The 27,545-nt window shown below is 43.1% G+C and overlaps 1 protein-coding gene across 5 annotated transcripts in view; it reads left to right on the top strand.

Moving 5' to 3' along the window:
- SLC6A6 (solute carrier family 6 member 6) overlaps positions 1 to 27,545 on the top strand; it is a 137,080-nt gene that overhangs the window by 62,402 nt on the left and 47,133 nt on the right. For 3 of the 5 annotated variants that reach the window (XM_027864002.1, XM_027864001.1, XM_027864003.1), the window contains 3 exons: positions 4,398 to 4,637; positions 6,071 to 6,205; positions 15,427 to 15,658. In XM_027864002.1, coding sequence (XP_027719803.1) covers positions 4,409 to 4,637; positions 6,071 to 6,205; positions 15,427 to 15,658 — 596 coding nt within the window. In that variant the 5' untranslated portion in view covers positions 4,398 to 4,408. Of the gene's footprint in view, positions 1 to 2,687; positions 2,854 to 4,397; positions 4,638 to 6,070; positions 6,206 to 15,426; positions 15,659 to 27,545 lie in introns of all 5 variants that reach the window. The other 2 variants (XM_027863999.1, XM_027864000.1) reach the window with 1 other exon arrangement.

Genomic DNA, 27,545 nt, shown 5'->3' with positions numbered 1-27,545 from the left:
TGGGGTGATCAGGCAGAAAATTTAGATGATGCTGATAGCACCATCCTGGGAGCTAACAGTGGTGGTAGCATTTACTTCATCATCTCCATTTAGCAGTACCCCCCACCCCAAGTGAGTCTGATATTGTCTCCTTTCTCCTAGTCTTGCTCCAGGCCCCAGGTGCAGAAGCCACTAGTGGAGGCTCTGTCATAGCGGCAGTAAATCTCTTAGACAGAAGACTTAGATCACGGTGAGAACAGTCGGGGAGGAGGTCAGAAGGGAGGAAAGAACCCGTAGCAAAATCCCAGGGGAACAGGGACTATGTACTGATAGCAAAGAAGGGAAAATATAAAAAAGCATTGCATAGTCCCCCTTACACCTTCTTCCTTTGGGGGTTTCAGAGATCTGTGCAGGGAAGTTTGGCTTCTTCCTTTGCCTTCAAAGCTCTCTTGAGTTCATGGGGGTTGTGATTGTTTTGCTATCTGCCGTGGAGCAGACCCAGGCAAGGTTTCCTGAAGTTGAGGGGCCAAACCTTTGTCTCTGGAAGGCAGACGTGTGTCTCCGTGTTGGAATCACTTCACTTTGGAATCCCAGGCTTTTATTTTCCCTTATCCCCTTGGGGGGGATACAAGGGAGTTTGACTTTTGGATTCTGCCTGCACTAATTGATACCGTAAAAATAACCCATCATTCTTCTGGTCTGATCTGGGCGGTGTCAGAGCATTGTTTTAACATCTCCTTCTGACCATTTGATTGTTATCTCTTAAGTACCATTGTGGCATTACTCAATGGAGTATAATTGGAGGATGTGGGACTCCAGGTCCTTAATAATAAAGATGTTTTTCATTGAATGACCTCTATTTTCTTCTTTCTCCCCACCCAATCACCCCAAGTAGAGACACCCTTCATCCCCTCTCCTTTAACTTGTGCTTCATGTTTCTGTAATGAAACTCAGCTCGAGCTTGGTTCAGAAATGTTATCTTGTTTGGGAGGGTGAATTTTGACCCTCTTGTGGTAGGTGAGAATGAGCTGTGGACAGTCTGCCATTCTTGGACCAAAGAGACAGCATGGTGCTTGGGAAACTGCACTGGGTTGGGAGTCAGAAGAGTCAATGTCTAGTGTTGACTGCTGCTAGGAGGAACTGGGATATTTAGATTGGAAAAAAGAAAATTTAGAAGGTAGATGTACTTCAAGAAAATACTGCCCATGGAAGAGTCTACTTGGCTTTACAGGGCTGAACTCAAAATAATGGGTGGATGGTAAAGAAAAGCAGGTTCTTCATGTAAGAAAAAAAAATTCCATTGATAATTAAAGCTACTCTAAAATAGAATGGGCTACCTTAGAAGAAAAAGAGTGATCAATCATTGGAAGTCTATGGTGACCACTTTTTGAGGATGTTATAAAAGAAATTTCAATGAAGGTGTATATTGGACTTTATTGTTGTTTAGTCATTTTCAGTCGTGTGACCCTTTTGGGGTTTTTCTTGGCAAAGCTATTGGAGTGTTTTTTGCCTGCTCCTTCTGCAGCTCATTTTACAGATGAGGAAAGTGAGACAAACAGGGTTAAATGACTTGCCCAGGGTCACACAGCTATTAAGTACCTGAGGCCAGATTTGAACTCATATCTTCCTGACTCCAGACCTGGTGCTCTATGCACTGCACCAGATGAGTTGACCCCTTACATTGCTTCTGACTCTGAGGTGGGGTGATGCTTCCTCACTCATTCACTATGTGATCAAACAAGTCATTCCTTTTGAATTTTGTCTTCACCAGTACTTTAAAAATAACCTTCAGGAAGTCTCAGTTTCTTGTTCTATAAAATAACTAACTCTAAAATCCTATGACTATTTTTTAAAAAATCAACCAAGTATTTTGGTTTCCTCTAATCTAGCGTTAAAATGGAATCCATATTTTGAAGGAGAAGGTAGATCTCAAGGACCACTCTTGAGAGGCAGCATGGCGGACATGGTGAGGAAACAGACCTGGTTTAGAATTACCTGTGTGACTTTAGGCAAATCAATCAACGTGTCTTGAGCCTCAGTTTCTGTTTCCTTTTTTGTAAAGGGAGAGTTTTGAATTAGATGACCTCCAAGACCTGCCTACCTCCAAAACTGTGATCCAATGGGAATTGGAGGGGAGGAGAGCAGCCCTCTGATTCAGTGTAACACCAAAGCCTCTGGGTCTCAGGTCTCAAGCAAGAGGCTCCCTTTTTGAGATATATCCATATGTGAGCACACTCCCTTCTGTCCCTGGTGCAGGCCTTCACTTCCTTTTTAGAGACCCCTGTACAAAGAGGCTTCAACATAGCTCCAATGTCACTGACATTTCACAATGGCCCGGGATGTACCAGCTGCCCAGGATCCTAAAATCTCCCTTGGTCCATTGAGAGCTGACCCCATTGAATGCAGACCTGTCTGCAGAGAATGTTAATTTCAGAACATGGCTCTTATTGTCTTTCCCCAAAGCCTTCTCTGCTGGGACTCTGTAGGACCCCATTTCTATATATTCCCAAATTAGAAAAACTCAGTGAAATAGGGTGATAAAACGCAGGAGCATGTTATGGGGGCTAGGAGGGGAGGGAGAAGCTAATTGAATTTCTTGGTTAATTTATACGCTACAGCACATACTCAGGAATAGACCTTAGAGACAGCCAGATTTGGCCCCAGTCACCACTAAATGACTCTCCTCCCATTACTTTATGCCCTTGCAGAGCCACAGGACTTTAGAATGATGTCGATTGATCTTGCATGGCCAGTCATTCAGTGAATCCCAAGGCCAGATCGCAGCCTTCCAAATGGAATGGACTGATTCCTCCTCTCCACTCCTGAATCTTAGAGCATCCCACAATCATCGCTTTGGAGCTGAAAAGGAACTCAGTAGGTAGCTGGTCCAGCTGAGGCCCAGAAACATTCAATGATTTGCTCAAGGGGTCATATAAATAGCAAGCAGATGAACTGGGATTCGAACGGTAGTCTTCGGACTTCAAATCCAGTTGTTCTTTCTTTTGTTGTTTCATATTATCTCCCTTACCCATCTTGCACAGGTCTGGCACAAGTCCAGAGGCTGTTCTTTCCTTCCAGAGAAGAGGCATCCATCCTTACCAATCCATTGCCATAATTTTAATGCTCTTCTCCCCTCTCCCACTTCTCTCAGGGACACTAGAGCCCCAGGCCCAGCATTCACAGGGTTACAGGAAAAGAAGGAGAGAGGATTGGAGGAGTGTCTAGCCTGAACTGTGTGGGCCTCCTCTTCCTGGTGGGAGACTCACTCTTCTCTGCAGCAGGCTCCCATCTGTGGGACTGTTGCTGGTGCTCTATGTCTTCCACGAAGGCATTTTCCTCCTGACCTCCTCCAGCACTTGAGTGAACCCCATCTCCCATTTCTTACTTCTTTCTGGGCCTCCATTTCTTTATGCCTAAAGTGAAGGACTTAGAAGTAGTGATCTTGCAATCCCTTGGTGGAGGTGGTATTGCCTCAGGGGTCACAGCATGTGGGTTCGGTGCCTGGTTTCTAGTTTCCTCATCTGTAGGGGGTCAGGCTGGATGTGCCCTCGGAGTTCCCTCATCATTCCAGATCTATGAGTCAAGTCCAGTGTCCAAGGATGCTCTGAGACTTGAAGCCATGTGATATCAGAAAAAAAAATAGCAGTCTGAGGTTCCAAAGGTCTGGGTTGGAGGCGTGCCCCTGACTGGGATGAATGGGAAGGAGGGTAGCGGGTAGGACTCGTAGGAACTCTAAGCATGGGGCTTCCTGCCTTTGGGAAGGTTATAGACCTCCTGTAAAGTCCTCCTATGTCCCTGCAGCTCACTCCACCTAAAAGGGCTTACAGATGAGAAAGCAGCCCAGTGCCAGCACTCTGGCCCTCGGGGAAAACTAAACTCTGGGGTTACAAAGACAAGAACAAACAATTCCTGCCCTCAAGGATGTAATAGAAGAAACACTGTACAGACATAGATATATGAGGCTCATAGAAATCAGACAATAGGTGATCTTGGATAAGGAAGCACTAGTATCTGAATGGACATACCTGCGCACACATACACATGAGTATTTATATGCACTTACATACATACATTTATTTATTATGATATTATCTCTCTACTTCAGTTTTAAGTAGCTTGAGAGCATTTCCCGGATATTCTGAAATTCTATAAGACTCCAGAGATGTCCTGGCTAAATCTTCCTTTATGTTCATGCGGGAGGTAGGGAAGGGAAACTGACATTCTGAGATTCTGTAATATTCTTTAGATTTCTTTGTAAAATCCTTGTCACTCCCAATTGTTTGAATATGTGTATATGGTGAGTAGAGGCCTATTGTAGGGAGGGAGGGAAGATATCACTATAGGGTTCTGTAATATTCTTCACATGTCCTGGCTAAATCCATATCCTTTTTCTTCTTTTTTCTTTTTTTGACCTCTAGAAGACGAAGGAATGGCAACCAAGGAAAAACTTCAGTGTTTGAAAGATTTTCACAAAGACATCTTGAAGCCTTCCCCTGGCAAGAGTCCAGGAACCCGGCCTGAAGATGAGGCTGAAGGGAAGCAACCACAGAGGGAGAAGTGGTCAAGCAAGGTTGATTTTCTGCTGTCCGTGGCAGGTGGTTTTATCGGCTTAGGTAACGTCTGGCGTTTCCCGTATCTCTGCTATAAAAATGGCGGAGGTGAGTATTTCATACTAAATGAATCCCTTAGTAAGGGGAATAGAGAAATCAATTATATTGGTGTGAAACTGGGCTCTTCTCCATCTGTTTCCTCTTCACCTTCCTTTTTCTAACCACTGGCCTTCCTAAATAAAATATGTGCCTAGGATAGAACAAAATATTCATTTGTCCTCTTAATGAATTTCATCAGCTTTATTGGTGGTCTTGTCCCACTGTTGACTCTCTAAACTTACAGTCTCCTAAACCCCCCAGACTGTAGTTTGACAAACCAATGTTGATGAGGCTAAACCTTTCCCATCTGTTACTTAGGAAGTTGATTCTTGAACCCAAGTAAAACACTTTATATTTGTTAATATTAAATTTCATTCATTTTGAATCAATGTCCTAATTTGTCAAGATATTTTTGGATCTTGCCGTCCATTGCCCCTTATGTATTCTTCCCACCTTTGTGTTATCTTAAAGTTGGATGATCATATCATATATGTTATTTCTATAAAGGAACTACTCAGTGTTCCAAATTTCATCCCATTCTTCTTTAAAATGTATATTCCCAGTAGAGATCCAAGCTCACTCTTAAGAAGAAAAGATAGGATAAATTAATTCAAAATAAAATACAAATGATTAATCATCAGCTCAATGTGTTATTCCTTCCAGAGTTATCAGCATTTTGTAAGAGGAGCTTGTTAAAACTTGAAGGAATGCATCTCTAATGGTAGAGTTTTGGATTGAGGGACAGGCCTGCTAGGAAGAGACTTTAGGGCAGTGGGCACCTTCTGGGTTGCCTTCCAATCACACCCAATAGGCAAAGACACCTTCTCTTGAAGTTAGTTTGTGTGGAACATCCTTAGCAGCCCATTTGGGTATTTGTTCAGTAGTGTTTGGGGTTGGCAGTATCACTTTCAGTGTTGGTAAAATGAAGATAATAGTAATATAATAACAGCTAACATTTTGTATAGTGCTTACTATGTGCCAGGCACAGTGCTAAGTGCTTTACAATTAACTTACTGTTAGCTGTTGTGAGGCAAGTGCTTTATAAACCTCCAAATGCTATGGACATACAAGCTAGGATGTGCCCTTGGGAAATTAGTGGTCATTATTTATTGAGAAATGAGCTTTTATGTGTCCAAAGGACTACATAGAGAAGAAAGCAGAAAACTCCCATCTTGGGGACATCTTTGAACTTAACAGAGGGTTTGCTGTAGGGAGAGAGCCTTACACAGTCCTTCAGTGTGGGCCTGGGTAGATGCGCAGCAGCTCTGCCCACTTGCTAGCCTTCACGGCCCTTCATAAACTTGGAATGTGTACCCTCACCCCCCCCTCCAGGATGAGATGGTCTTTCCTTGATTAGGAACCCTGGGTATGCTTGAGCCAACTTCCCAAATCCCTGTGACCCACTGATAGGGGACCTCTGTCTCTTTGTGTTCTCTCCACAGGTGCGTTTCTTGTACCTTACTTCATTTTCTTGTTTGGCGGCGGCTTGCCTGTGTTTTTCCTGGAGGTTGTTATAGGCCAGTATACCTCTGAAGGTGGGATTACTTGCTGGGAAAAGATCTGTCCTCTTTTTAGTGGTGAGTATTCTGGTTTTAGTAGAGTCTGAAGTATACCACTGTGTACCTTAGGGAAGTCATTCTTCCCTCATTGCATGGAGAGGTCTGAAAGGAGCATAAAATATAAGGGTGGGTAGGAATTTTAGGAGCCATCTCACTCAACTCCTTCATTGACAGATGAGGAATTTAAGGCACCAAAAGAGGAAGGGATATGTTCAGCTACTCCACCAGGAAGCTCCACTGCTAGAAATTAGAACCCAGGCTTCCCAACTCCTGGTTCCATTCTCTTTCACAGAGCCATATCTTGTTGGATCTGTGACTTGGGATGGTGCTTGGTAAGGCAGTATACTCTCATTTATTGGGCTAGTGATTTGGGATTGGAGTCTGGGCCCTGTGATAGGTCTCTCATTATGCCTTTCTAAGATTTGGATCACAGGATCATTGTTTTAAGAGTTGGAAAGTACTCCAGAGGTCATTAAGAGGACAGGCAAAGGGGGATAATAGATTAAGCCTTCGACTTTAGAGTCAGAAAGACCTCAAACACTTACCTCTTTGTGCTTCAGTTTCTTCATCTGTAAAATGAGAGAGTCAGATTTGAAGACATCAAAGGGTCTTCTAGCTCTAAATCTGTGATCCTATGTGTTCAGTGTACTATGTGTCATTTTAAGAAGGAGGCAATTGAGGCCAGAGAGGTTAAATGATTTACTTGCCCAAGGTCAAACAGATAGTAAGTGGTAGAGATGAGATTTGAATTCAGGTCCCTTAGCTCCAAAATCTAGCATTATTTTCATAGCACCATGCTCCCTTTCATTCATTCATTCATTTATTTAATAAAATCTTTCCCCCCAATTACATATGAAAACAATTTTTAACATTCATCTTTTAAGGTTTTGTTTTCCAAATTCTCTCCTTTCCTCTCTCCCTTTCCCATCTTCCCTCTCTGAGATGGTAAGCAGTTTGATATAGGTTATACATATGCAATCATGCAAAACATTTCCACCTTGGTCATGTTGTAAAAGAAAACACAGACCAAAAAAAAAAACCTGATTAAAAAAAGTAAAAAATAGTATGCTTCCAATTTGCATTCAAATTCTATCAGTTCTTTCTCTGCAAGTAGATAGCATTTTTGATCATGAGTCCTTTGGAATTGTCTTCAATTATTATAGTGCTAAGAATAGCTAAGTTATTCACAGTTGATCATGTAGTATTGCTGTTACTGTGTACAGTGTTCTCTTGGTTCTGCTAATTTCACTTTGCATCAATTCATATAAGTCCAATTTTTTTTCTGAAAGCATCCTGCTCATTGTTTCTTACAGCACAGTAGTATTCCATTACAATCATGTAGCACAATTTGTGCAACCATTCCCAATTGGTGAGCATCCTTTCCATTTCTTTGCCACCACAAAAAGAACAGTTCTAAATATTTTTGTACAAAGAGGTCCTTTTCCCTATTTTTTATATCTTTTTGGGATTCCCAGACCTAGTAGTGCTTTTGCTTGGTCAAAGGGTATGCACAGTTTTATAGCCCTTTGGGTATTGATCCAAATTATTCTCCAGAATGGTTGGGTCAGTTCACAACTCCACCAACAGTCATGTTCCCTTTCATAGCAATTCCCACCCTGGTTCCTCACAATGGAGGAAGCATGAGATAGGATGTGTTTCACATTCTGAGAATGAGACATGAAAATAGACGAGAAAGCCCTTTGAAATACACAAAGGTCTATATGGATGTGTGGATCACTGAGATCCAGACTGACTAAAGGTCACTCAATCCTTATAGCAGCTCCTTGCACATGGGGTAAGGAAGGATGAAGCCAGTAGAAAGGAGGCCATGTGAGCTGCAGAGCTTGAGAAAGCACTTCGTTCTAGGCAAGAAGCTCAGGTTGAGTGGAATTCAAGTGTTACACTGATCACATTCCCAAAGCTGGATGCCCCATCAGCAACTGAGAATCAAGAGAAAAGGATATATTATAGATAGAACACTGGATCTGGGGCCAAGCAGGCCCAAGTTCAAATCCAAATTCAAAGTGCCCAAGTTGGACACTTACTAGCAATGTGACAGCAGGCAAACCACCCCCTCCTGGAGCCTGTTTTCTCACTGCTAAAATGGGACTGATAAAACCTTCACTCCCAGGGTTGTTGTCAGGCTTCGAAGGCAATATTGCTAACTTTAACATGCTATATAAATGTCAGCTGTTGTGATTATGGGAGCATCTCAAACAATTTGAGGATAATCTGAGATCTATGAATTTTTATAAAATATATATTTTGACAACTTTTTCTCTGGTTTCCATTGCAATACTAAATATTTTATTTTATGCATTTTAAATCATTAAAAGAAGGGTCCATCAGCTTTACCAGACACAAAGGGCTCCATGAATGTCCTCTCCTGAATGTCCAGTTGAGGGAGTATAGTCTATTAGCAATGGCATTGTGTTGTGTCTTCTTAGATAGGAGAGTGATTGTCAGGCCGAGGAGAAGACTTTATTGTGGTTTTGTGACTCAATTCCCCCTTACCAAACCCTCTTCTTCCCACCCCCCCACCCCAACTCAAAATAAAAATGTGATTCTGTATTTTTGGCCCTTAACCCCTGAGTGAGATCAGTTGTTTGGACAATTCAATTGTGCAGAAATCTATTAGGGAAAAAGCTACAAAGAACAGACAGACCCTTCATTGGAAGATCATGAGAAAAGCGGTGTCTGTCTCCAGTAACCCACTGATGGAGAAGCGAATGGGTACACTGGAAGAGAGCTGATTTGAACCCAGAGGATGACTTAATCCCCAGTCTCAGCTCTTGCTATTTGCTCTTTGTACGACCCTAGCTGGGCAAGTCAGTTCACCTCTCTGGACCTCAGTTTTCCCATCTGTAAAATGGGGTTTGAAACTGAACTCTAAGTTCTAAACCTATGATCCCATGATCTTATAAGGTTTCCTTCCCATTCCAAATCTGTGATTCTGCAATCCATTTTGGTTGAAACTGTTTGATTTAATTACCTTGTATAGGTGATGCCGGAGCAAACCACTCACGTGGAAGATGAGGTTGGCTTTATGGCTGCATAAATGGCTGATGCTGCCATAAACTGGGTCTCTGAAGACAACAATCCTCAGTTAACAAAACCACTGTAAACAATGAAGTCATTTTAGAGATAAATTGCAGCTTGTTCAGTGACAGGGAGTTGGAGGCACCAACAAGTGGGGTGGGGGGAGGTAGTGGAAAGGCTTGGCATTAGTGCATCTCATGCCAGGAAGCAGGATTTAGGAAAGGCAGCATGGACAGTGACCTCTTTCCCTGTAACTCATGGTCTCCTCCTGGGTGGTGGGCCACCAGAGACTTTTCCTTTTAATTGTCTCATCCTATTAAAAGGATGAAGTCACCCTATAAAACATATTCCACAGATGGAACAGAACAAGGTGATCATTTCTCTTGGTTCTGCTTTTTGGTATGACTAAAATCCCTAAGGATGGGAAACTCTCAAGAGGTGACCTTAATTGGGTGGTGGTTTGTGTTTTCAATCCACTGATTGGACAAATGGGTGACCACTATCAAAAGATGAATAGGAATCCAGTCCTCGTCTTCAAGGATTGGGACATATAAACAGGCAATGTGATTTTGTGGGTAAGGAAAGGCACTGGTCTTGTAGTCATAGGACCTGGGATCACCTCTCAGCTCCCACACCTGCCAAGCTGTGTGACTTCATGCAAACCTCTCTGACCCTCGGTTTCCTTATCCATGAAAGAAAGGGTGAAGGGTAGGGAATGAGGTACATTTCCTCTAAGAGTTTCTTCCATATTAAAATCATACAAAGCCATAAGGAATCTATATCTATATACAAGTGATTATTTCCATTTGCAATAAACTCTGTCACTAGGGAAGATGTGAAACATACTGAAGCAGTTGTGCATATAAAAAGTGTTTGGAGAATACAAGGTAGGACAGAGGGGTGGAAGTAGCCTGGAGGTAATCAGGGAAGGCTTCCTGGAGGAGGTGGGGCTTGAGTGGAGCCTTTAAGCTGGGATTTTAAGGTGGGATTTCAACAGCTAGAGAGGGAACAGCATGAATAAAGGTACAAGATGGCAATTGGAGGCTGTATTGGCTTAGCAAGTTAGTACTCTTTGTTTAGAGTGTTGGGTAGGTGCTGCTGTTGACTTTGGGGAGATAAGACTGGAAAGGTAGCTATTGACTGAGGAAATAGAAGGTTTCAGTGTTTAGATGCCATTTTTCATTTTTTAAAGGACTGGGTGGCCAGGCTTAGTTCCTTTACCTACTGGCCTTATAGGGCGACTGTGTGTATATAGTTTATTAATGTCATTTCATAGGAGAGGGTGGGTTGAAATGCGGACATATGTCGCTTTGAAGGGTGTCATATATGGAAGGGACCTTAGAAGTCAGCTTTACCAATCCCTATATTATTATACCGAGGGAGGAGGTCACAGGCCCAGAGGGAGAAAGGTATTTGCCCCTGGTCACATGGGGTTCTCCTCAAGGCCAATTATATCCTTCTATTTCCTCATTCAATAGCCACCTTCTTGGGCTAAAGTCCATCAAAAAATCAACAGATTCGTGGATTACAATTTTATTGACACCCCATTTCCAATCCTTTTTTTTTTTTTTTAAAGCCAACAGACAGCTGCTAGCCTCTCCATAGTCTTTTGGCACAGCAAATGGATGTTTAAATTTTTTTAAAAAAAGATCTATAGTTAGCTTTGAGAACAACAGAGTAAACAAAAACACAATTACTTGGCTAAGCTCAAGAAATATAATTTAGACATGTTCATTTTTGGAGTGACCTATTGTGTGTGTGTGTGTGTGTGTGTTATCAAATCACTCAAAGCACTAAATGAATTTCAGAGTTTCAGAATAAAATGAATTTGTACTAGGAAGCAAAATGGGTAAATGACAAGAGCCCTGAATTTGGGGACAAATGTCCTGCATGTGAATCCCAGCTTTGCTGCTGACTACCTGTATGATCTTAACTAGGTCACCTTTCTCTGTGAAGCTCATTTTCCTTTTCCATAAAATGAGGGGCCTGAACTAGTCAGTTTCTTAAAGATCTCCTCTAGTTCTGAGTCCTAGGATATTAAATTAGAAAGGAGTTTAAGAGATCATTTAGATGAAGACTCTTATTTTACGTGTAAGGAAATTAAAGGGACTTGTCCAAGACTTCTTATTGGATGGCCACTTCAAGATTTGAAAGAGAAATTATTTGGGAAAATTCTGTGTTACCATAATCTGATTTTCCTTGTAATTTAGTTCTTTTTATTGCTGGTAATGGTAATCTCACCGCAGCTGGGAATTCAATCAAATAGGACTTTTCATCCACCACCTTAGTCAACGCTGCCTGTCTTGGACAGTAACAGTTGACGTGTAAAGTTTGGAAAATGCTTTGTGTATGTCATTTTGTTTCTCACCACCCACATCGCAGCTCTGGGCTAAAGATGAGGAAATTGAGATTTAGGAAAGTTGAGACTTGCTCAGGGTCTTCCAACTCTAATAAGTGCCAGAGAGGGGAAATGGGGAGAGTTCCCCCAGCACCTCCCGCTATAAGTTAGCACACCATCCTTGATAGCACGCTCTCCCCATGTATTCCAGCTGGCAATTGGGAATTTGTGTGCACATATTTACAGACACACAGCTATTGATTTTGGAAGCAGTCCACCCATAATCCCATGGAGCTCCAAGATATTTGACCTTGCAAACGGGCATTTTGCTGACCTATATCAGTTGGAATGTTTTAGGGAAGCAATGAAAATGAAAAGTCACCATTTACTCGTATGCCAGCTAAGGATGGTTATTAACTCTTGGATCTGAGAGCTGGGAGGAGCCAGGGAGATCATCTACTCCTATCTCCTCATTTTGCAGAGCAGGAAACTGAGTCTCAGAGAAGGGATTTGACTTGCCTACAGTCAGTTGGCAGAAGCCTATTTCGAGAACCTTGGGCTTTTGAATGCCCAACCCAGAACTCTTCCCCTCATTCCATGCTCCTGACTTAATCACCCTTTTCTACTGGACCAGCAGCACTTGGTAAAGCAGAGACACCCCCCCCACACGCACACCCAGACACAGACAGACAGACACACACACACACACACACACACACACACACTTAACTGAAATGATGGCTCCTGCCCTACAGGGTGTTTTTGCTCTTGAGTCCAAATGAAACATATGCCTTTGAAAGGCTAGGGCTGTGGTCACCTTAAGGTGTTTAAGCAGCAACATCTGAATTCCTGATGCCTCAGATTAAGAGCAGTACTTGGGACTGTGTTCCAGGAGAACACATTCTGGGAGAAGGAAATAATCCTACTAAAAATAGTTCATGTTTCTGGATAACTTTAAGGTATGTAAGGGTGGCACAGTGGATAGAGCACTGGACCTGTAGTCAGGAGGACCTGAGTTCAAATCCAGTCTCAGACATTTACTAGCCATGAGACCCTGGGAAAGTCACTTAAACCTGTTCACCTCAGTTTCCTCATCTGTAAAATGAGCTGGAGAAAGAAATGGCAAACCACTCCAGTATCTTTGCCAAAAAAACCTCAGAAGGGGTCAGGGAGAGTCTGACATGAATGAACAACAACAAAGAGGAGTTTTACATGTATTGCCCCATTTGATCCTCATACCGACCCCATGAAGTAGGTGCTATTATTATCTCAGTTCACAGATGATGAAACTTTCATCTTAAAGGGAATAAATACGTTATGTGCCTAGCAAGTAATTATCTGCAGGGTAGTATTCGAACCCAGCCCTTCCTGACTCCAGGTCTGGCACTCTGTCCACTGAACTCCAAGGCCAATCAATCGATCAGCAAGCATTTATGAAGTGCTTGCCATGGTCCAGCCTCTAGGGGTACAGAGTGAAGAATAAAACCATCTCTTTCCTCGAGAAGCTTATGTTCTATCTCTTTCTCAGAGTCTCAGGGTCTACTAGTAGATAAAGAGATGTGGGTGTGGGGAGCATATGTTACTAGGACCAGGGTCCCAGCATCATTTCATATGTACTCTCCTGCCTTCCTCATTGCAGCTGGTAGGAATTCATTTCACCTGGCCCAGGAGTCAGGTTAAGGCGTGAATGTCTCTTTCCCATGCATTCTAAGAATTACGCTATTGAGGTCATAGATTTAAAGCTGGCATAGAACTGAGAGGCTATCTAATCTAAGCCCTTTATTTTCCAGATGAGGAAACCGAGGTCCAGAGAGCCTAAGGTCACACAGATTACCTGGCAAAGCTCTGGATTTTGAATCCAGGTTCTCACCTGGATTCAGGCTCTTTCCATGAATGGGGTCTTAAAGGATGTGCTAGCCTTGAGAATGAGGTTGGAGGAAGCTATTCTAGGCAGAAAAACCCCATCACAAGGGCAGAGAGGGAGGAAACTTTTTCATTTTATGTCTTGATCCTAGAGTTCTTTTTCACTGGCAGTGTTCCAACAGATGCTGGTTGACTGTCTCTACCCCCACCCCCCACCCCACCCCACTCCATGGTGGACATTTCTCCCCTTGATGGAAAGTTGTCTTAGGTGGCTTCTCAAGCTTCCTTCCAACTCTTAAGGGTCAACCATCTTAAAATGCTCATAATGAGATTCTCAGCCTCTTCAGTTTTGAAATTCAGTAGATTCCCTGATCTTGCCCAAGTTCTGTGATTCTTGGATTCTGCTCATGGTATTCTAGGATGGAATCACTATTTTTTGGGCCTCAGGTAACCAGGCCAAACCCTGCACACCATGTGCCCTTGAGTGAATGCCTGCCCTAGTTTAGGCAAAGCCTGAAGAGGGAGCAGTCACTTGAAGTCCTCTCCTTACACAGGTCACAGAATTAGAGACCGAGAACCTCCATTTTTGTATTAGGTACAGAGTACTTTTTGCACCAGATTGAGCTGTCAAGGACTACATTTTACCCTTTCCCTCTTTGCCATTTTAAGTCACAAAGGACAGAACTGTATCTATCCCTGACCTTGAACTTTAAGACAAAAAAAAGGACATTTTTGGTCTTTTACCTTTAGAGAAGGCAAATATTGATTGAGAATACTAACCATGTAAGTGAGCTGTAGGCCTGCTTTTCTGAGATCCCTTTAAGAAAAATTCCCTTGTTTTCAAGTGGACCTCTTAAAGCCAAGGATTAAGTTCCAGGCTCCCCTTGAGAAGCAACTTGGCATGGTAGAAAGGACGCTAGATATAAGAATGAGGGACACTGGATTTGTATCCCAGCTCTGGCACTGAAGAGCTGTGTGACCCTGGGCAAATCATGGTACTAGAAAGGGTCCTTGATGTGGGAGTACTGATTTGTATTCAAATCAGGGCTTTGCATGACCTTTGGGCTATTTAGTTAAACCTTGTTGTACCTCAAGTTTACTTATCTGTGAAATCTAAATCTATGAGTCTGCTTCGCCTCTCTGAACCTCAGTTTCCATATCTGTAAAATGGGCATAATAGTGCTACACTGACTTATCCCATAGGACTATTGATAGGAAGGCACTTAAAAAACAGTTCCATGTGAAGGTGAATTAATTATTATTTTCATCCTGCCTCCTTCACCCCCTCTTCCCCTGCCAAGGGCTCTCTTCAAGACAGCAATAAGTGTTGGTAAATTGGTCATAAATGTCCATTTCCCCAGAAGACTCTTAGAGTGAGATTTTTCTTCTTTTAAAGATACATTGGTAGGTTGGCGAAGGAGACGTTTTGGGACAGAGAGGGCTCTTAAACTACATCAAAGAGGTAACTGTCACCAGGACTAATTCCTCCTCCTCAGTGAAGAGCACATGTATCAGGAAAAGCACAAGGTTGGGGGAGATTTCAATGGCATTTAGTATGATCCACTTCTGTTACAGATGAGGAAAATGAGGACTGGGGAAGACAAGTGACTTACCTGTGGTCATCTGGGCAGTAGTTGTAGGGGATGGGATTTGAACCCCCTTTTTTATTGATGGGCTAGTAGTATTCTTCCCACTGTGTCAGGTTCAGGTTATTAGAACACAGGTCTCCTTCGGAAAGGCTAACCCTGTCACTGGCATTGAGATCCTAGAATTTAGAGCTGGTAGGGATCTACAGACCGTCTAGTCTATCCCCTTTGCTTGCATTGACTGGCAGGGGCAAGGGGGACTGGATAGGGCCAGGAGAAGGCTTAGGAAGGTAGGAAAGGGCCAGGTAATGAAGGGCTTTAAAAGCCAAATGGGAGAGTCCCTAATTGGTTCTGGAGGTAATAGGGTGCCACAGTAACTGATTGTTTTCCTTGTCTGTCTCTCTCTTATCTAGGCATCGGTTATGCCTCCATTGTGATTGTGTCCCTCCTGAACGTGTATTACATCGTCATCCTGGCATGGGCGCTCTACTACCTGTTTGACTCATTTCAGAAAGAGCTCCCCTGGTCCCTCTGCCATCAGAAGTGGAACACCCCGAATTGCTTGGAAGACTACCTGAGACAGAACAGGACGTTAATGGCCTTCAATTCCACAAACTACACCTCACCTGTCATCGAATATTGGGAGTAAGAGTCATTTTGGTCTTAAGAATGAATAGGCAAAGGGTAGCTAGGTGGTGCAGTGGATAGAGTATTGGCCCTGGAGTCAGGAGGACCTGAGTTCAAATTTGGCCTCAGACCAAACACTTGACACTTACTAGCTGTGTGACCCTGGACAAGTCACTTAACTCCAATTGCCAAAAAATTTAAAAAAAAATTACTTGATCTCTCTGAGCTTCACTGTCCTCATCTGTAAAATGGGGTTGATACAGGTTGTACTACCTATCTTTTAGGGTTGTTTTAAGGAAAGTGTTTTTGATGAACGGTCAAGGCCTCTCTATCCAGGTATGTTTTGTCTTTCCTGACCAGATGTTCAAGAGCTATTAAAATGTATCCCTGTTTGTCTTTGGATCCTGCTCAAGAGCAAGGCTGTTATTAAGCCAAGCCTGTTTAGGATACACGAAGTTCTCTTTGTAGCTTGATGGTTTTGTCGTCTAGAGTCAGAGAATGAGCTGGGTGTACCTGGAGTTTGTCTTCAGAGACAATACTGTCCACCCAAGAAGCAGTTTTCTTGGGTGCCTGCTTTTTTGCAGGCAATCAGAATGGGGCACAGAGAAATTTAGCCCAAGTCTTCTGCCTTCCCAGAGTTTTGGCAGAGAAGATGAGCACCCCTGGCTTTTCCTGGAGAACTCCTGGCTTACTCATTAACTGAAGAGTCTCTCACTATGGGACACCTTTGGTTTTTGTGTTTTTTTTTTCTTGTGTGTGTGTTAAAACAAAACAGAGGAAACCCGAAAACTTAGATGAATTTAGTTCTTACTCAGAAATCTGGTCCAAAAACCTATCCGTGACACACTGTTTAATTTGTTTCTTTTTCTTCTTCCTTATAGTCTTAAAGTTGGGGGGAGGGGTCATCTGTTTTAAGCTACAGTCAACTCATTATTTCAAACCCAATTACCTATTTGTTGGCTTAAACCAGCTCCTAGGCTTTCTTCTCATTTATTGCTTGCCTTTGGAGCATCTTAGCTCTGGACAGTGTGATCCCTTTTCTCTCCCCTGGCCTCTCCCTTCCGAAGATGAATAAAGCCATTGACCCAGTTAAGCTTCTTTTGGCCACTTGGATTCAACTCTGATCTAGTTTGGTAGGAAAGAGACTGGAATAATTGGGCTGAGAGTCACTATGGAACTCCTTTATTCCTTATAGTCACAGATAAACTCAACATATTCACTGCTGTGGGCCTAGCCTTTCAGGGTTCCCACTGAAGGTCCTTTCCCTCCTACTCTTAACAAGGGAGGCATGAGATACTCAACTGTCTTGGGAAACATCCTCCAAACCTCTTATGAGATCCAGATGGACATAGTAGGTTCAGAAACTACTCCCCTCCTTCCCTTCCTTGCTGTATTCATCTGGCCAATTAGTAATAACCCCAGTGCTCGATTCTCACCCAGTTGGGTCACTTAATCCCCACTTGAATTCCAGGGCAACTACTTGAGACAGCTTGAGTGCCCCTCTGAATTGTATATATAAATATAAGCCAAGGGCTGGACAAAGAATGGTGTCCATGCAGGAGAAATCATACAAATGTTACATTTGGAAAAGTCTGACTTATGTCAGTGCCCAAGTCCTGAGTTAGCTATTGTGGGGGGGGGGAGGAGATAGGAGGGATTTAGGGAAGGAAGACACTCCCCCCCCTTCCCCATCTATGTTCTAATGGAGGAAACCGAGGTCCAGAAGGAATAAGTGATTTGGCCAGAGTCTAATAAATAACCAGAAAATAGTCTTCAAACCAGGTCTTTGATTCCCATGCTTCTCCCCACCCCAGACCATACTGTCTCTCCCTGCTTCAGAGAGTTTAAATTCTTATTGGAGAGGCTAGATTAATGTGTATGAAACAGATGACTGTTACTAATATTTGACTACTTGTGCAATTTTGTGGTATGGACAAGGAAGGTTATGGTTTCAGAAAAGAAAGATATAGTGAGAGTTAAGTATTCAAAAAAGGGAAAGATCAGCATAGGCTGGCAGGGCCAGAGATGACTCCATGGATCAGGAGGAACTTGAAGAATGAGCAGATTTCATGAGACCATTCAATCACCAATTCAGATCGGGAAGGCACTGCTGATTCCACCCAGTCCAAAGTCCTCCGTTTTACTGCTTAGGTGAGTGAGGCCAAGAAGGGATGAGTGACTTGTCAGAGGCAATAGAGGTAGTAAGAGGTAGATTCATGATTTGACCCGCAATTGCTCTGGCTCCACAACTAACAGGTGGAGAGGAATAGTAAGGACATTTCAAGGAAGAGTCGCAAGTTGAGCCCAGTTGGAGGTTAGGGTGTTAAAGAGATGGCATTCCACACTGGATTTTCCAGTGTGTCATTACAGAAGTCGACAAGTCAAGTCACACATTCCTTCCTCCTATTGCTTTTGTGAGGGATTTAGAGGATCTCTCATGGGAGACAGGGACTTGCGCCCTGAGGCATGGGCAAGTGGTATTGTCCACCCAATATGCCCTTTCCCCGAGAAGAGTCAATTTGTGGGGAATCAGAGGGACAGAAAGGGAAGGGTGTGTGGGGCTTCTGCTTCCCACTCCACCCATCCTCTGGGGTTTCCAGAAATAAGGGAAGCCTTTTTCCTGATCCTTGCTATTCGCTTCCACCCTCACCCTAACCCATCCACTGCCTACCCCCTACAGACACTGGAAAATGAGCCCTCCCCTCATGGTTACTGGGAACATTTCAGAGTCTCTCAAGCCCTGCAGGAGAGCAGCTGAAATAATTTATTGGAAAACTCCCTTGGTTCCTCTTCAGTGTTAAAAGGCCGACCAAAACAATCCAGCAGGCTAATACTGCATGCCATAAATTTAAGCCTGAGATCTCTATCCTTTGAACCTTCCTGGCATGAGCTGTGGGCCTGCCTTCCCACACTCTGAGATGTGTTTCACCCAAGGAGAGTTGGTGAAAGTCACTGGAGAGAGTCCCAACGTCATGGCCAAGTCTTCCTCTACAGTCAGCTGGTCCTGGCCTTGCTTCTGCTACTGAACGCCCCACAATCCTAGGAGCCCCAACTTAGGAGCACACTGGGAAGATCAGAAGTATCACCTAAATCCTTCCCCCATTGCCATTTTCTTCCTAGTACTCGTCCTTTGTGGGCATCTTGTCTTACTAGATTTATATTTGTTTACACTGCAGAAATAAGACGATCTCTTCTTCCCAATCTCCTAATATTGCTTCCTCGTCAAGTTTAAAAAAGTTTAGGAGAGACAAGTTATAGAGTTGTCCTGTTCTCTTCCCACCTTTTACCCATTCAGCTACCTACTGAAGGAGACAAGGGAGCAGAAAAGAAAAAAATGGACTGGTTATGGTTTGGCAAACTCAAACCTCAAGGAGGTCTTTCCAGTTTTAGCTTTCCAGTCGGCTCAGCCCAAGGACTGCTGGTGTCTAGGCTTTTCTCCATAGAATTTTGGGGGACCTTAGAAAGAACCTCAGAGGTCAAGCCCAACCTCCCACAGAGTTAGAATTGACCCTGCAACATCCTTCATTGAATGCTTAATTGGATGACTCCTAATGCTGTCAACGATAAAGACTGAGGAAAAGATTTAAGCTTTGGTCTTTGCTTTGGCCTTTGCTGGGCTTTCTCTTATCATCTGATGGCTGATAGGAGTGTATACCTAGGAGAAATCATCTAGGAGAATCCCCCCAGATTACAGAATCTGTGGATTGCAAGCTACTTAATTGAAGTCACATAGCCAGGAACTGAACCCAGGCCCTCTGACCCTAAACATTATTTTTCCTTCTACATTGTTGGTTCCCAACTTTTTTTTGTGTGTGATGACATAAAAAAAATAGGCAGCTGGGTGGTGCAGTGGATAGAGTGCCAGCCCTGAGTTTAAATGTGGCCTCAGATAGCTGTCTGACCTTGGGCAAGTCACTTAGCCCTGTTTGCCTTACGTCCTCATCTGTAAAAATAAGTTGGAGAAGGAAATGGCAAACCACTCCAGTATCTTTGTTGAGAAAACCCCAAATGGAGTCACAAAGAGTCAGACGGGACCGAAACCACTCAACAAATAAAAAAAAAGTTCTCAGAATTCACCTTATAGTATTTGTTATTATAGTATCCTTTGATTAAGAAAAAAATATGTAACAGAAAGCTTCTATGAATTCAATACTGTAATTAAATGGCTCCATATTTTGTAAACAACAATAGCATCTATGTAGAGTTGAAAAATAGTAATTATCGAGAGACTCATATAGCCTAGGAAAGGTGTGTTTGGTTTTGTAAGAATTCACATAGAGATTGGTAGATACTGTTGGGGTCCTTGCACTGTTTCCATCCTCACATATCTGGTGCTCTGGTGACACTTGTGGACACAATGCTCAAAGAGTGGGCTTTGTTCGCTTTTGCCCTCACCTCCTCTGCCTTGGAGGTGATGAAGTTGGAGAGGGTCAAAGTTCCAGAGATGCTTGCTAAAGATCAGCAAAGGTGCAGGCTACACCCAGCCACCTCTGTGCATTGGAGAACTTTCAAGCTTCTAGAAGCACCTGGTGCCTTTAGCAGACAGTGCTCAGAAACTCGGGGCCCTGTGAAGCTTCCTGTTGATGGCAGTGGAATTTTTAACTGTGATACCAACAACGAAGCATCAGGGAGAGAGCAGCCAGCAGAGGGTATCAGACAGCCTGGATCTGGTGTTTCATCTGATAGACACCTGCTGAGGAAGGAAATCTCTCTGAGCATCCTCATGGAGCAAGAAACTGAGTTAGGGGCCCAGTTAGGGCCCTCCTGGGTACTTTGGATGGAGCTTTCAGCAGGCCTTGTTTGAGCATATTCAAGAATGCTTATCAGATGCTCATTAGAACCCTCTCATTCATTTTCTGATGGGGGCAAGCTGTCTTTAAAGACAAGCAGGCAGCTTAGGACACTGTTTCTGATGGTGGCCAGCCTCCATGGGAGGCCGTCCTGCTGTTCTCTTGTGGGCCTCCCTGGGTGGCCAGCACTGCACACATGTTGGTCTTCAGGAAGGAGGGAGGAAGGCTTCTTTCTCACATGATCCACTGAAAAGGGACACTTTGTGTCAGTTGCTCAACTCTGCTTTCTCCTGTTTACATTCAGGAGCCTTCCGTTATCATAGGATCAGGGCTGCTGGGCCCCCCTGGCCTGGCATGAGCCCCACTTACTCACAACCCCTGCCAGCCTGTGAACCCAAGTCAACATGACTCAAGCCAAGCCTGAGCGCCTCTCTGACGTTAGCTGAGAGGAGCCCTGGGCTGGGGGGATGGGAGACCTGGTTTCGTCCCTTCCTCTTTCTCTACTTGTCTAACCATGAACATGTTCCTTCCCCTCCTTGGGCCTCCGTTGCCTCTGTAAAATGGGGTCAAAAATATTGGCCCAACTGAGCTCCCAAGGGTGGTTGTGAGGAAAGCATATTGTGAAATTCCAGCGATGTGACCTAGACAGACAGTAGTTGAATGTGTGATTCACTGGTCTAGGGAATTCCCAGGTGAGGAAACACCCTCCATCAGTGTACCCCCAGCACCTGGCCCAGGGTCACACTGCCAGTACCTGTCAAAAGACACAACCTGACTTGGAAGTCAGCTTGACATCACATCACAACACGTAATACATAACACAACATAAACAGTGCCTGGCTTATTGTCGTCATTGTTGTTTAGTCATTTAGTCATGTCCAACCCTCTATGGACCATGGGGTCTTCTTGGCAACCTGGCACATGGAAGGCACTAAATATATACTTGTTGATTATTATATACCTTGATTAAACATGATTATTGGCCAGCGATTAAGAGGCCCCTTAGTAGAGGCACAATCTCAATGGGCCAGGCGATCTTGGTTCAAAACCTGGCACTGCTGCTTATTAAGCAACTATGGGTTGGCCAAACCACTTAATTTTCCTCAATGTCAGTTTCCTCATGTGAAAATGGGGGTAATCCTAATTATGCTCCCTCCACCCCAAAAAGTAATTGCAAGGAATATATATGAGTGGCAATTATTAAAATTGGCAAGTTGACATGTGAACATGGCTTCATGGGAAAAAATAGATATCTTTGTTAAGGAGATATTTTATTCATGGTGCCTGAAAACAGTTGGAAGCATGGCTGCCATCCTGGTTTCCCTTTCATGAGAGTTGACAGTGGCCCTGCTGCTCTGACTGTGACGACTGGCTGGAGAGCCCCTTTGCGGATGGGGTGCTGGGAAGGGGCTCTATGAAGCAAGCCCAACCAAGAGGATCCCTCCTTCTCTAAAGGCAATCAGCACTTCCCCAAGGAATCCTCCCCCCACATCATTGGCACACTGTATTCTTAAGGGGCCTCTCTTCCCCTGTTCTTACCTTGAAACCATCAAAATTTGGATGGCCAGGGCCTAAAAGGTGGCAATTTCCTGCTGACTTTATAATTCAGCCTAAAACCAGAACTGCTATGTGAAGCCTGGTTCTCCCTTAGCTTGTTTAATCCAATCCTTAAGGCCATTTGAAGTCACAGAATGTCTGAATTCATCATTGATACCTTGAGAGTTTATCTAGTCTAACCCTAGAGGTTGGAAACTGAGGTCCAAAGAAGAAAACTAAGTTGGTCAAGGTCACAGAGCCAGGAGGGAAGAGAGCCGGCCCTTGAGCCTAGGATTTCTGACCTCTTTCCCTTCTCTCCAAAGGCCTATCTTGGGGTGTCTGACCACGTAGAAGCCAACAGGGTGCCCTTACCAGGCAGTCTGTGCTGTCCCCCTCCCATCCAACCCGACCCCTCCAATGAACAGGCTTTGGAAAATACCTGCAGCTAGTGTAGAGTCATCTAATGAGTCCTTTATCCCGAGATCTTTCCACAAACCACTGGGGAGAGACGTGCACATATAATTAGGCTAGCTTTATTAGAATCAAAGGAGTGAGTCATATTTGCAAATTCTTCTTATGCTCAATCTTCCCTTGCAGCTGTTGAGAGGCAGAGCCAATTGTTGGCTACTTTAGGAAGAGGCGGGGGAGGGAGGGCTGAGTGGAGAGGAAACATTGTATAGACTTACTGCCTTGAGGTCCGGGTGTGTATTTTCCAATTGTTACCTCTGCTATTCTCTAGGGGAGCTCGGGCTCCATTATGTGGCTGGATTGGGGTCAAAAGGAAACTATTTGACCCATACTTGGAACTTACTTACATTGTTGAGTGCTTGCTGGACGGCAGCTGAGCCATTCAACTAAAAACAGACATTCAGACTATTCCAGGATCCACCCTGGGATGAATCATTACTATTCTTGGACAAGAAAACAGCTAAGTGTTCAGCTCCTTGTCTGGGGCAGGCAGGAGGCCGTGATGCTTTCTCTCGTGTCTTTCTGTAGCGAGGAAGGAAGGCGACTGATTCCTAGAATGTTGCAATTGGTACCCCTGCCTTGGAGAGAGCAAAGACCACTCTCTCCACTCCCATATAGAGAATCGGGCGACCAGGGTTTTCATAGGTCTGACTCTGTCTGCCACTATGTAACCTTTAACAGCCGCTAGATTTAGACTATAAACTCCTTGAGGGCAGGGGTTAGTATTCATTTTTTTTTTAAACTTTGTAATACCAGTATCTATCATGGTATCTTAGGAGCAGACCAAGGAAACATTATGATAGAAGAGTGTCCACTGATTCTGGAATCAGAGTACCCAAGTTCAGATCCTGTTTTTGACCTTGGGAAAATCATCTAACCTCCCCAGGCCTTTGATTGCATTGAATTGCTTGAAATCTGGGACTGTAAGATTAAATGGCCTCTCAGGTCCCTTAGAATACAATCTCATATAAATGCTAGCTGCTACCGCTGGATGACCCCAAAGGTCTATCTTAACTTGAGGATTCTCTGATTCTCTCATCAGACAAGAGACCTTGTTCTTACCCTAAAAAGATCAGGTTTCCTGACTCCCATCCTGAATCTTGTAGGTTCTAGGACTGGTTTTTCAGAAACATATAATATTGGGTCAGCATTGCTGAATTCAATCATTATTCAGCTAGCCATTTTCAAGTACGTACTGTGTATTCGGTACTATGTTAGGGATTATAGGGGATGGAGGGAAAAACAAGAGATATAAGACAGGATCTCTCTGGATAATGACAATCAGTTTTGGATTTAGTCTTCCAGGAGAATGGGGTTGTGGGAGATACCCTACATTCCACTATAGCTAGAGTATAGCAAATGAGAAGCTTCTGGCTGGAGAATTTTGAGTCCTCCTAAGGAAGAGGGCCTTCTAGAAATGCCTGGATTTCTTGACTTACTATAGTATTCATGAGGATCTCTAATAAAGCCTCAGTAGCTTGAAAAGGACATTGGTTTACCATTTTTAAAAAATTGTATTTTTCTCCCTGGCAAGCAGCACTTTACTTTCTTTCCTTTGAAGGAGTCACTGGAAAGGCTCAATTAAATTGTACATGAATTTTAGATTAAGGGGCTGCCCAATTCAATGCTGTATACACAGCAGCAGAATGATGTCTGGCCTACTGTGAGACCTGAATTCTCGTTATCAAAGCCAGTGGTCTCAGAGCGCTGAATCAAGAAAATATTATAATTATTGGTGAGCAGAGGATTATCGAGATGCAGGGGAGAAAGTAGGTCATATTTTACACTCTTTCAGCTTAGAGGAAAACAGCCTTCACACTGGTAAGCCCGATTCTAGTCTTAGCTTTGGTACTGTGTGATTGTGGCTAAGTCCCTTCCTTCCTCTGGGCCCCACTAGCCTCCTTTATAGTGAGAGGGTTGAATGAGATAACAATCTGTGTTACTACCATCTCTCAAGTCCCTTCTAGTACTTATGTTCTGTGACCATTGCCAGCGCAGATTGTTTATTTCCAGGAAAAGCTGCATGTACAACTCCATTTGTTCAAAAATGGTGAACTAGACACAATATTGTGTGCAGATGTTTAAAAAGTCAAACGTTACCAGCCTGTCTTCACAACACTACTCAGAACTTGCTACACCTTCCATTCCCCAGAAGTCAAGATAGCCCAGTTAGCCCAGACTAACATGGGTCGATGTATCCTCTCATACCATCTGGGCTGCCCTCTTCTATAGGATTCTGTGAAATGCCTGCTGCCCCACCCCCAGAATCAATAGCATTTCTGTGCCCCACATGACATGTGCTATTTGAAGAGTTGAGGTACATAGCGGCTGCTCTGGTCACCCAATTAAAAAAGGCACTGTGAGGGCTCCCTGGTTAGACAAGCAGGGATCTTTGAGTTTTTTTATTTTGCCCACTGCCATGGTCAGCTCTCCTCAGTTGGAGGGTTAGCCAAGGGAGATTTCTCCCTATCCTCTAGGAAGAGCACTGAATGTGAAGGCTGTTACCTGATATAGAGCCCAAGCTCCGCTACATCCCCACCTTGCAACCTCTGGCTAAGCAAACTATTCAAAACCATGGTTTCCTCTTCATTTAAATGAAGAGACTAGGGCTAGAATTTTAGACAATCTCTATGGCCCCTTCCAGTTCTAAAATCTTTAATTCGGGCCTCAAAGTCAGCACATGGGTCACTGGAGGTACATATTGTCCTTTTCATTTCTTTCTTTTTTTTTTTGCAGATTGAAGCATTTTTTTTTAACTTTATTTTTCTTGCTTTTTGAGACATGCCTAATATGGAAACATTTTTTTTGCATGTATCATACTGCTCACCTTCTCAATGGGTGGTAGAGGCCCTGGAGGGGAGGAAGGAATTTGGAACTCAAAATTTTTAAATTGAAGTTAAAAAAAAAGCAAAAGAAAATGACACATGTAGTAAAGACAGAGCTTGAAGAAACCTAGTGTTGTTGCCATGATACTAAACTGCCTCTTTCTTTCTTTCTTTCTTTCTTTCTTTCTTTCTTTCTTTCTTTCTTTCTTTCTTTCTTTTAGGTTATATATGTGTAGTTATGCAAAACACTTCCATAGTAGACATGCTGTGAAAAACTAACTCTATTTCCCTTAATCCTATCCCGCCCATCCATTTATTCTGTTCTTTCTTTTGACCCTGTCCTTCCTCAGAAGTATTTGCTTCTGATCACTCCCTTTCCCAATCTGCCTTCCTCTCTATCATTCCCCTACTCTCTTATCCCTTTCTCCCCCTATTTTCCTGTAGAGTAAGACAGATTCCCACACCCAATTGAGTGTGTATGTTATTCCCTCCTTAAGTCAAATCCTATGAGAATAAGATTCACTCATTCCCTCTTACCTTCCCCTGTTTCCTCTTCACTGTAAGAGCCCTTTCTTTTCTGTTTGTTTTCGTGTAGGATAATTTACCCTGTTCTACCTCTTCCTTTCTCCGTCTCCTAGTATATTCCTCTCTCACCCTTTAATTTTATTCTCCAGATATGACCCCTTCATTTTCAACTCACCCTGTGCCCTCTACCTATCTATCCATATCTATATATATGTACATATAATTTTTTCTCCTCCAACTACCCTAATACTGACAAAGGTCTCATGAGTTACAAATATCATCTTTCCATGAAGGAATGTAAACAGTTCAACCTTAATAAGTCTCTTATGATTTCCTCTTTCCTGTTTACCTCTTCATGTTCCACTTGAGTCTTGTATTTGAAAATCAAATTTTCTATTCAGCTCTGGTCTTTTCATCAAGAATGCTTGAACGTCCTCTATTTCACTGAATTACCATTTTTTCTCCTGCAGGATTATACTTAGTTTTGCTGGGTAGGTGATTCTTGGTTGTAATCCTATCTCCTTTGCCCTCCGGAATATTACATTCCATGCCCTGCAGTCCCTTAGTGTAAAAGCAGCTAAATCTTGTATTATCCTGATTGTGTTTCCACAATACTTGAATTGTTTCTTTCTGGCTGCTTGTAATATTTTCTCCTTGACCTGGGAACTCTGGAATTTGGCTACAATATTCCTAGGAGTTTTCCTTTGGGGATCTCTTTCAGGAGGAGATCGGTGGATTCATTCAATTTCTATTTTGCCCTCTGGTTCTAAAACATCAGGACAGTTTTCCTTGATAATTTCTTGAAAGATGATGTCTAGGCTCTTTTTTTGTCATGGCTTTCAGATAGTCCAACAATTTTTAAATTCTCTCTCCTGGATCTATTTTCCAGGTCAGTTGTTTTTCCATTGAGATATTTCATATTGTTTTCTAATTTTTCATTCTTTTGGATTTGTTTTACAGTGTCTTGATTTCTCATAAAGTCACTAGCTTCCAATTGCTCTATTCTAATTTTTAAGGAAGTATTTTCTTCAGTAAGCTTTTGGACTTCCTTTTCCATTTGGCCAATTTTGCTTTTTAGGGCATTCTTCTCCTCATTGGCTTTTTGGACTCTTTTGCCATTTGGGTTAGGCTATTTTTTAAGGTGTTATTTTCTTCAGTATTTTTTGGGGTCTCCTTTAGCAAGCTGTTGACTTGTTTTTCATAATTTTCTTGCATCACTCTCAGTTTTTCCTCTACTTCTCTTACTTGCTTCTCAAAATCCCTTTTGAGCTCTTCCAAGGTCTGGGACTGATTCATATTCTTCTTGGAGGCTTTGGATGTAGGAGCTTTGGCTTTGTTGTCTTCTTCTGGTTGTATGTTTCGATCTTCTTTGTCACCAAAGTAAGATAATATAGTCTGACTCTTTTTGTGCTGCTTACTTGTGATCCTGGCCAATTACTTGAGTTTTAAACTCTTTGTTAAGGTAAAAGTCTGCTTCCAATGTGAAGAGTGTACTGTCCCAAGCTTTGGGGGTTTGTACAGCTGTTTTCAGAGGTACTTCTAGGGACCTGTGAATTTTCAGTTCTTCTAAGGTGGTATGATAACGGGCGAGGTATTTCATCTCCACCACCACAACAAGCTCCACCACACCAGCGCTCCTCCTTGCCCCAGAACCGCCCCTCAGAACTGTGACCCAGATCCAAGCACTGGTAAAGCAAGAGATTCCTGCCTCAGCACTGGCAAAGAGAACCCTGCAATCACCCTCTGATCAGCTGCTCAATT

This window comes from Vombatus ursinus, unplaced genomic scaffold (genome assembly GCF_900497805.2).
Source record: "Vombatus ursinus unplaced genomic scaffold, bare-nosed wombat genome assembly UNPS02014773.1, whole genome shotgun sequence".
Classification (NCBI taxonomy): domain Eukaryota; kingdom Metazoa; phylum Chordata; class Mammalia; order Diprotodontia; family Vombatidae; genus Vombatus; species Vombatus ursinus.
The sequence above is the reverse complement of the archived record's forward strand: the minus strand, read 5'-3'. Positions and strand labels throughout refer to the sequence as shown.